Source organism: Neolamprologus multifasciatus, chromosome 10 (assembly GCF_963576455.1).
Source record: "Neolamprologus multifasciatus chromosome 10, fNeoMul1.2, whole genome shotgun sequence".
Classification (NCBI taxonomy): Eukaryota; Metazoa; Chordata; class Actinopteri; order Cichliformes; family Cichlidae; genus Neolamprologus; species Neolamprologus multifasciatus.
Window position 1 is genome coordinate 33,440,748 of NC_140448.1, and position 10,000 is coordinate 33,450,747.

At 46.2% G+C, this 10,000-nt stretch overlaps 1 protein-coding gene across 2 annotated transcripts in view; it reads left to right on the forward strand.

Annotated features, from left to right (window-relative positions):
- camk2a (calcium/calmodulin-dependent protein kinase II alpha) overlaps nt 1-10,000 on the forward strand; it is a 40,678-nt gene that overhangs the window by 13,290 nt on the left and 17,388 nt on the right. For both annotated transcript variants that reach the window (XM_085175043.1, XM_085175042.1), the window contains exons 3-6: nt 189-248; nt 5,839-5,893; nt 9,731-9,796; nt 9,880-9,952. In XM_085175043.1, the coding sequence (XP_085031169.1) occupies nt 189-248; nt 5,839-5,893; nt 9,731-9,796; nt 9,880-9,952 (254 nt within the window). The remainder of the gene's footprint in view (nt 1-188; nt 249-5,838; nt 5,894-9,730; nt 9,797-9,879; nt 9,953-10,000) is intronic.

The window sequence follows — 10,000 nt, forward strand, 5'->3', positions numbered from 1 at the left end:
CACCGTCACATTGATGCTTCATGAGCTCTGATTGGACTGATTTCCTGTTGTCTGTGAAACACCTGCGATCACTTCACGGTGTGAAAAGATCCTGATTCCTGACTCTCCTGATCAATAACCAGGATTAGTCAGGAGGCAGATCCCCGATCAATGCCTCTGATCAGTAATCTCTGTGTTTGTCTTGTCAGATCATCAGAAGTTGGACCGTGAAGCTCGAATCTGTCGACTACTGAAACACCCCAACATCGGTGAGTAATACTGCGTGTACTGCATGTACTGCATGTACTAACACTGCTGTAGGTACCTCGACTGCTAACGGTGAGGGTGATGAAGGCGGTGAAATCACAGAGGAGTCGCAGTACGAGTACTGTGATACTGAGAGCCGCCTTCGTCAGTAACGTAGCGACTGTCTTCTGTACAATCAGGTTTGAATCGCATCGAAGGGTTGATGTGAGAGCCCGTCAGACCGCTCGATGATTGACTTGCTTTGGGCTAAAGTGAGAGTGCAGATGTGAGAAACAATCGATGAAAAGTGAGTTTTTACAACTGCAAGAAGGAGTCTTGATGCACGCTCAGGCTCCGGGTGAGCAAATCCCCAAAAGTTGATTCTGTTCATCAGGATGTTTCAGTGGGAGAAACGTTTCGTCATCATCAGGTGGCGTCTTCAGTCTCAGCTGACTGCAGGTCTCAATCTTATAAACAGGACATTTGGACAATGACTGAAACCAGCCCACTGAAGGCACAATGTGCTGGGAGGTCAGCTCATTAATATGCACATTGTCATGGCTGTTGATCAATAACCACGAGTCCCATTCACAGAGTTGTGACAGATGTACCTCAGGCCCCCTCCTCGGTTCAGAGATGGGCTTAGGCCGCTCTTACCTCTGAATGACTGAGTCTTCCTCGAGGCTCTTAGAGATCTTGTATGAATAGATTGTGAGACTTTCGTGAGCCTTTGAATGTAATGGCATTGTGGAAAAGCTCCGCCTCCCCAAATTACAGCTGACGGCTTCTTCACCCTGACCTCAGGACCAGCCGCCTCGTCCAGGACGAGTTTCTACATCTCTTCAAATATTGACTAAAGCTCTGCTGTTTCCTGCTCATGACCAGTTCATGGCCGTCTTACTTTAACTTGTTTTATTTGCTTCCTAACTTTCTCGTTACGTGTTTTTTAATAGTTTTCATGTATTTTGGTGCTTTAATGACGCAGCACTTCAGTCTGCTTTGCTGGATTTAAATGTGTTTTATAAATAAAGTGATGAAATTCGATGATGAGCTCAGAAATATTACCTGCAGAAGTCTGAGTGTTCATGGACCCCAGAGGGGACATTCAGCCTAAAAGTAAAATAAAAATAACTCAAGCAGGAAACGTGCAGATTTCATCCTGATAATAATGAATTACAGTCGTCCAGCCTGGAAGTAATAAATGCATGAACTAGTTTTTCAGCGTCACTCTGAGACAGGATATTTCTAATTTTAGAGATGTTGCACAAATGGAAGAACGCAGTCTTACATATTTGTTTAATATGTGCGTTGAAGGACATATCCTGGTCAAAAATGATTCCAAGGTTCCTCACAGTGTTACTGGAGGCCAAGGTAATGCCATCCAGAGGAAGAATCTGGTTAGATACCATATTTCTAAGCTTTTCAGCGCCGAGTACAATGACCTCAGTTTTATCTGAGTTAAGAAGCAGAAAGTTAGTGGCCATCCAGGTCTTTATGTCTTTAAGACATTCCTGCAGTTTAACTAATTGGTGTGTGTTATCTGGCTTCATGGACAGATAGAGCTGGGTGTCATCTGCATAGCAGTGAAAATGTATGCTATGTCTTCTAATGATGCTGCCTAGGGGAAGCATGTATAATGTAAACAGAATTGGTCCTAGCACTGAACCCTGTGGAACTCCATAATTAACCTCAGTGTGTGAAGAGGACTCTCCATTTACATGCACAAATTGGAGTCTATTAGATAGATATGATACAAACCACTGCAGCACAGTACCTGTAATACCTACAGCATGTTCTAATCGCTCTAATAGGATATTATGGTCGACAGTATCGAATGCTGCACTAAGGTCTAGCAGGACAAGCACAGAGATGAGTCCACTGTCAGAGGCCATAAGAAGATCATTTGTAACCTTCACTAAAGCTGTTTCTGTGCTGTGATGAACTCTGAAACCTGACTGAAACTCTTCAAATAAACCATTCCTCTGCAGATGATCTGTTAGCTGTTTGACAACTACTCTTTCAAGGATTTTTGATATGAAAGGAAGGTTGGAGATTGGCCTATAGTTAGCTAAGACTGCTGGGTCTAGAGATGCTTTTTGAGTAAAGGTTTAACTGCAGCCACCTTGAAGGCCTGTGGTACATAGCCGATTATTAGAGATAGGTTGATCATATATAAGATCGAAGAATTAATCAATGGCAGGACTTCTTTGAGCAGTTTTGTAGGAATGGGGTCTAAAAGACACGTTGATGGTTTGGAGGAAGTAATTATTGAAGTTAACTCAGAAAGATCGATTGGAGAAAAAGAGTCTAACTTAACATCAATGGTACTAAGAGTAGCTGTAGATAATATTACATCTGTGGGATGATTATTGGTAATTTTTTCTCTAATGATAAAAATTTTATTTGTGAAGAAGTTCATGAAGTCATCACTAGTTAACGTTAAAGGGATGGTTGGCTCAACAGAGCTCTGACTTTTTGTCAGCCTGGCTACAGTGCTGAAGAGAAACCTGGGGTTGTTCTTATTTTCTTCAATCAGTGATGAGTAGTAAGCTGTTCTGGCTTTGTGGAGGGCTTTCTTATAAAGCAACAAACTATTTCTCCAGGCTAAATGATGATCCTCTAAATTTGTGACACGCCATTTCCTCTCCAGATTACGAGTCATCTGCTTTAGGGTACGTGTTTGAGAATTATACCACGGGGTCAGGTACTTCTGATTAGAGACCTTAGTTTTCACAGGAGCTACAGTATCCAGAGTCGTACGTAGTGAGGAGGTGAAATTATTAACATGATCGACCTCTGTTGGAGCAGCGTTCAGATAGCTGCTCTGCTCTGTGTTGGTACAGTTTTTCCTGGAAGCATTACTGAAAATACAAAGTATACGTGAAATCCATGATCTTGATCCTCCACACTGATACTGGCTCATTTCTGCTGGGCTCAGACATCATAAGACGTCTTTGTAGAGGCTGCGACTCTGTTTACCCCGTTTTCTTCTTGAACGATGTGGCTCTGTACCCGCCTCTTTATTGTTTTAAATGACACCGACTGAGATGGTGCAGATATGTCCTTCAGTCCAGCAGAGCGCTGCACAGGACTGACACAGCAGAGATGGATGTCTGTGGTAAACGTAACCACGGGCCTAATGTTTCAGTCTCTGAACGGCCCCCTGCTGAGCAACAGCGCCCCCTGTAGGACAGGACATCAGAGAGTCGCAGTGCTACATTATATTAGGAAATCTCTGACTTCACCTATCAGGAAGCTACATCCATAGTTTATGAACGATCATTATGTTTGATCTGTGATGTCATTAGTGGGCGTGTCCTTAGTGTAATATCTGTGTTTTGTTAGTGCTGAGAGTCTGCTCTGTGCACCGAGGCAGCGATGTGAAAGCCCTGTGGCTGTGCAGCAGGATGCCGGCGCTGCCTCTGAGCCTGCAGCTCGACTTAATGAGTGTTCATCAGATCATGTGTGAGCCGCCTCTCCTGGTAATGACGTTACAGCGAGCAGCGAGCAGCGAGCAGCGAGCCTTCTGCAACATGAGGAGCTGACGGCTGCCTGCTGTCAGCCACGCACAGGGGGCTTCACGCGTCCTCAGATCAGCCCGTGGACAGCTTAATGAGTGTGTGGGCAACGCCTCAGAGCTCAAACCACTTAAACGCAAACTGATCTGTGTGCGGCCGCCACTTCCTGTGAATAATTCAGAATAAAAACCCAGCAGGAGGCGCCGCTGCTGTGGGCGGGTCCAGTCTGAGCGCAGACCCTCACACCGAAACGTCCAAAAAACAAACTGTGTGCTCGATGGAGTCCAAACAAACTCACCGCCGTCAGTCAGATGTTTAAATATGACCTCGCGTGGACCCCGCCGGCCAATAGGCAGCCTGCAGCTGAACAGAGCGGCCAATCGTTGCCTTGTGTGGGCAGGCGATGCTTTACAGATACTGAGGAGTGTTACGTAACCCTGAGTGTGTGTGTGTGGTGTTGCTAGGCAACAGAGTCCATAGGTGAAGGAATCAAAACCATCTATCCTCCTACACACACACACACACACACACACACACACACACACACACACACAGTACCTGTGTGAAAGCACTCAGAAAGAAATAATCAGGTTTTCTCTCAAAGCACTCCTACACAGTACAGCAGCGGGATTTAGTGTGTGTGTGTGTGTGTGTGTGTGTGTGTGTGGGCAGCAGCTTCTCTCTCCTCAGCTATAATACTTCCTATTAAACGATATAAGCAGAGAGCAGAAACCTTCAGCCGGGCTCAGAGACGTCATCCAACAAGTTTCTCAAACTGCGAGGACACCCGTCACAGGAAGGACCTGATGAACTGTGACACGGCGTTTAAGAAACTCCATGTTTGATTTTCCAGAACAGAAATCTGAACGTTCGCTCTGTGAATCCAGGATGAAACGTCTTCTCGCACATCACTGCATAAATCACTAAAACCAGAACAACTGTCCGGATGTAAGTCATCAGTTATTCGTTTAAACTCTTCTGCTTCTCCTCACTTCCTGTCACATGACCCCTGCCCCTGTGCTGGATTTTCATATTAAACATGAAGCTGGCGATCGTGGCTCAAGAGTTGGGAGTTTGTCGTGTAATCGGAAGGTTGCTGCTTCGAGACCCGGCTCCGACAGTCTCGATCGTTGTGTCCTTGGGCAAGACACTTCACCCGTTGCCTACTGGTGGTGGTCAGAGGGCCCGGTGGCGCCAGTGTCCGGCAGCCTCGCCTCTGTCAGTGAGTCCCAGGGTGGCTGTGGCTACAATGTAGCTGCCATCACCAGTGTGTGAATGTGTGGATGTGTAAAGCGCTTTGGGGTCCTTAGGGACGAGTAAAGCGCTTTACAGATACAGGCCATTTACCATTTACCAGGTTTATATGAATGGTCTTGGTGTATGTGCAGTGAGCCCTGTGAGCCCACAGCTCAGGCTGTTCAGGAATATTCAGTATCACAGCTTTATAGAAGCTCCGCCCACCTGCTCAGCCAATCAAAAGTAAGAGGGGAGGAGCTTAAACTCATTGTTTTAGACTGAGGATGAACTGAGTCTGAGTGTCAGATAAAGAAGGCTTATTCTGATCTGTGAGTCATGCAGAGCTGCTCTGAGAGTCGCCTGTGAGGACGGATTGGTTTAAACGTGTCAGAAGAAACCAGCATGGCTGATTCACCCTTAGACCCGCCCAGCTTGGACGGCACGCTCACTGACACATTACTAACAGCCACAGTCGGTGTTCAGCCTTAATCTTCAGCAGTTTCCTGTATGTAGCTGCAGCCTTTCTAACATACAGCAGGGGGCGCCTCCTCTGCCCTGATTGGATGCAGTGTATGAGAAAATAAGCGTCCTGGTCAGCTGATCGGTGAGTTCGGTGAGGTGACAAGTTTGTGGTCTGATTGGATAAAACAGGAAGTTGATTTTGGAGATGATGGTCAGAGTCACAGCAGAGCAGGAAGCAGGAAGGCTTAAGGGAGGGAGAACCAATGACTATGACCTCTGACCTCGGCCAGCAGCTGTGTGGCGAGCAGCTGTGTGGCGAGCAGCTGCGTGTGCGCTCTGTGGGGTTGACGTGGTGTAACGTGAAAATAAAATGTCTGCTTTCTTTTCTGTCTTCCAGTTCGTCTGCACGACAGCATCTCGGAGGAGGGGCATCATTACCTCATCTTTGACCTGTGAGTGTCTCCTCATGCTGTTTGTGACACACCTGAGCTCCTCACATCCACACTGAAAACACCACGAAGGCTCCGTGACGCCACCAGTGGGTGGTGTCACTGTGGCTACAACTGTCCTTTATAACGTGATTTTGACCCCACCCACACCCCTTTCTTACACCACCAATGAAAACCACAGAAATCAGTAAGACAAGCAAACAGAATCCAAATATTCAAACAGAGGTGAAGCACATCTGTCGACAGGTAAGCAGCTTATCCACCCAGTGCCCTCCACCCAGTGCCCTCCACCTACAGCCACAACATTCAGAGCCCCTCCACCCAATGTCCCCACATCCAGAGGTCAAAACCATACTGTGTGTGTTTGTGTGTCTCAGGGTTGTGTAGTTTCCTGACGGTGTGTGTTGTGTGTCTCATGGTTGTGTATTTTCCTGACGTTGTGTGTTGTGTGTCTCAGGGTTGTGCAGTTTCCTGACGGTGTGTGTTGTGTGTGTCAGGGTTGTGTAGTTTCCTGACGTTGTGTTTGTGTGTCTCATGGTTGTGTATTTTCCTGACGTTGTGTGTTGTGTGTCTCAGGGTTGTGTAGTTTCCTGACGTTGTGTGTTGTGTGTCTCAGGGCTGTGTAGTTTCCTGACGTTGTGTTTGTGTGTCTCATGGTTGTGCAATTTCCTGACGTTGTGTGTTGTGTGTCTCAGGGTTGTGTAGTTTCCTGACGTTGTGTGTTTGTGTGTCTCATGGTTGTGTAGGTTCCTGACGTTGTGTGTTGTGTGTCTCAGGGTTGTGTAGTTTCCTGACGGTGTGTGTTGTGTGTCTCAGGGTTGTGTAGTTTCCTGACGTTGTGTGTTTGTGTGTCTCATGGTTGTGCAATTTCCTGACGTTGTTTGTTGTGTGTCTCATGGTTGTGTAGGTTCCTGACGTTGTGTGTTGTGTGTCTCAGGGTTGTGTAGTTTCCTGACGGTGTGTGTTGTGTGTCTCAGGGTTGTGTAGTTTCCTGACGTTGTGTTTGTGTGTCTCATGGTTGTGCAATTTCGTGACGTTGTGTGTTGTGTGTCTCAGGGTTGTGTAGTTTCCTGACATTGTGTGTTTGTGTGTCTCATGGTTGTGTAGTTTCTTGACGTTGTGTGTTTGTCTCTCATGGTTGTGTAATTTCCTGACGTTGTGTGTTTGTGTGTCTCAGGGTTGTGTAGTTTCCTGACGTTGTGTGTTTGTCTCTCATGGTTGTGTAATTTCCTGACGTTGTGTGTTGTGTGTCTCATGGTTGTGTAATTTCCTGACTTGTGTGTTTGTGTGTCTCATGGTTGTGCAATTTCCTGACGTTGTGTGTTGTGTGTCTCAGGGTTGTGTAATTTCCTGACATTGTGTTTGTGTGTCTCATGGTTGTGTAGTTTCTTGACGTTGTGTGTTTGTCTCTCATGGTTGTGTAATTTCCTGACGTTGTGTGTTTGTGTGTCTCAGGGTTGTGTAGTTTCCTGATGTTGTGTGTTTGTCTCTCATGGTTGTGTAATTTCCTGACGTTGTGTGTTTGTGTGTCTCATGGTTGTGCAATTTCCTGACGTTGTGTGTTTGTGTGTCTCAGGGTTGTGCAGTTTCCTGACGTTGTGTGTTGTGTGTCTCAGGGTTGTGTAATTTCCTGACGTTGTGTGTTGTGTGTCTCAGGGTTGTGTAGTTTCCTGACGTTGTGTGTTTGTGTGTCTCATGGTTGTGCAATTTCCTGACGTTGTGTGTTGTGTGTCTCAGGGTTGTGTAATTTCCTGACGTTGTGTGTTGTGTGTCTCAGGGTTGTGTAATTTCCTGACGTTGTGTGTTTGTGTGTCTCAGGGTTGTGTAATTTCCTGACGTTGTGTGTTGTGTGTCTCAGGGTTGTGTAATTTCCTGACGTTGTGTGTTGTGTGTCTCATGGTTGTGTAAGTTCCTGACGTTGTGTGTTGTGTGTCTCAGGGTTGTGTAGTTTCCTGACGGTGTGTGTTGTGTGTCTCAGGGTTGTGCAGTTTCCTGACGGTGTGTGTTGTGTGTCTCAGGGTTGTGTAGTTTCCTGACGTTGTGTCTGTGTGTCTCATGGTTGTGTAGTTTCCTGACATTGTGTTTGTGTGTCTCATGGTTGTGTAGTTTCCTGACGTTGTGTGTTTGTGTGTCTCATGGTTGTGTAATTTCCTGACGTTGTGTGTTGTGCGTCTCATGGTTGTGCAATTTCCTGAAGTTGTGTGTTGTGTGTCTCAGGGTTGTGCAGTTTCCTGACGTTGTGTTTGTGTGTCTCAGGGTTGTGTAGTTTCCTGACATTGTGTGTTTGTGTGTCTCATGGTTGTGTAATTTCCTGACGTTGTGTGTTGTTCTCTCATGGTTGTGTAATTTCCTGACGTTGTGTGTTGTTCTCTCATGGTTGTGTAGTTTCCTGACATTGTGTTTGTGTGTCTCATGGTTGTGCAATTTCCTGAAGTTGTGTGTTGTGTGTCTCAGGGTTGTGCAGTTTCCTGACGTTGTGTTTGTGTGTCTCAGGGTTGTGTAGTTTCCTGACATTGTGTGTTTGTGTGTCTCATGGTTGTGTAATTTCCTGACGTTGTGTGTTGTTCTCTCATGGTTGTGTAATTTCCTGACGTTGTGTGTTTGTGTGTCTCATGGTTGTGTAGTTTCCTGACATTGTGTTTGTGTGTCTCATGGTTGTGCAATTTCCTGAAGTTGTGTGTTGTGTGTCTCAGGGTTGTGCAGTTTCCTGACGGTGTGTGTTGTGTGTCTCAGGGTTGTGTAGTTTCCTGACGGTGTGTGTTGTGTGTCTCAGGGTTGTGTAGTTTCCTGACGTTGTGTTTGTGTGTCTCATGGTTGTGCAGTTTCCTGACGGTGTGTGTTGTGTGTGTCAGGGTTGTGTAGTTTCCTGACGTTGTGTTTGTGTGTCTCATGGTTGTGCAATTTCCTGACGTTGTGTGTTGTGTGTCTCAGGGTTGTGTAATTTCCTGACGTTGTGTGTTTGTGTGTCTCATGGTTGTGCAATTTCCTGACGTTGTGTGTTTGTGTGTCTCATGGTTGTGTAGTTTCCTGACGTTGTGTGTTGTGTGTCTCAGGGTTGTGTAATTTCCTGACGTTGTGTGTTGTGTGTCTCAGGGTTGTGTAGTTTCCTGACGGTGTGTGTTGTGTGTCTCATGGTTGTGCAGTTTCCTGACGGTGTGTGTTGTGTGTCTCAGGGTTGTGTAGTTTCCTGACGTTGTGTTTGTGTGTCTCATGGTTGTGTAGTTTCCTGACATTGTGTTTGTGTGTCTCATGGTTGTGTAGTTTCCTGACGTTGTGTGTTTGTGTGTCTCATGGTTGTGTAAGTTCCTGACGTTGTGTGTTGTTTGTCTCGGGGTTGTGTAGTTTCCTGACGTTGTGTGTTGTGTGTCTCAGGGTTGTGTAGTTTCCTGACGTTGTGTGTTTGTGTGTCTCATGGTTGTGTAATTTCCTGACGTTGTGTGTTGTTTGTCTCGGGGTTGTGTAGTTTCCTGACGTTGTGTGTTGTTTGTCTCATGGTTGTGTAATTTCCTGACGTTGTGTGTTGTTTGTCTCGGGGTTGTGTAGTTTCCTGACGTTGTGTGTTGTGTGTCTCAGGGTTGTGTAATTTCCTGACGTTGTGTGTTGTTTGTCTCGGGGTTGTGTAGTTTCCTGACGTTGTGTGTTGTGTGTCTCAGGGTTGTGTAGTTTCCTGACGGTGTGTGTTGTGTGTCTCAGGGTTGTGTAGTTTCCTAACGTTGTGTGTTTGTGTGTCTCAGGGTTTGTTTAATTTCCTGACGTTGTGTGTTGTTTGTCTCATGGTTGTGTAATTTCCTGACGTTGTGTGTTGTGTGTCTCATGACGTTGTGTGTCTGTGTGTGTCAGTGTGACAGGTGGAGAGCTGTTTGAAGACATCGTAGCGAGAGAATATTACAGTGAAGCTGATGCCAGGTAAGAGACGCACTCCTCAGACTTCTTCTGCTCCTGTGCTGAATCCCCTGCTGACCTCTGACCTCTGACCTCTTTCTGAACAGTCACTGTATCCAGCAGATTTTGGAGGCGGTGCTACATTGTCATCAGATGGGCGTGGTCCACAGAGACCTAAAGGTACCCGACACATCAGGTGACATAATCTCTGACCGCAGTTCTGTGCAG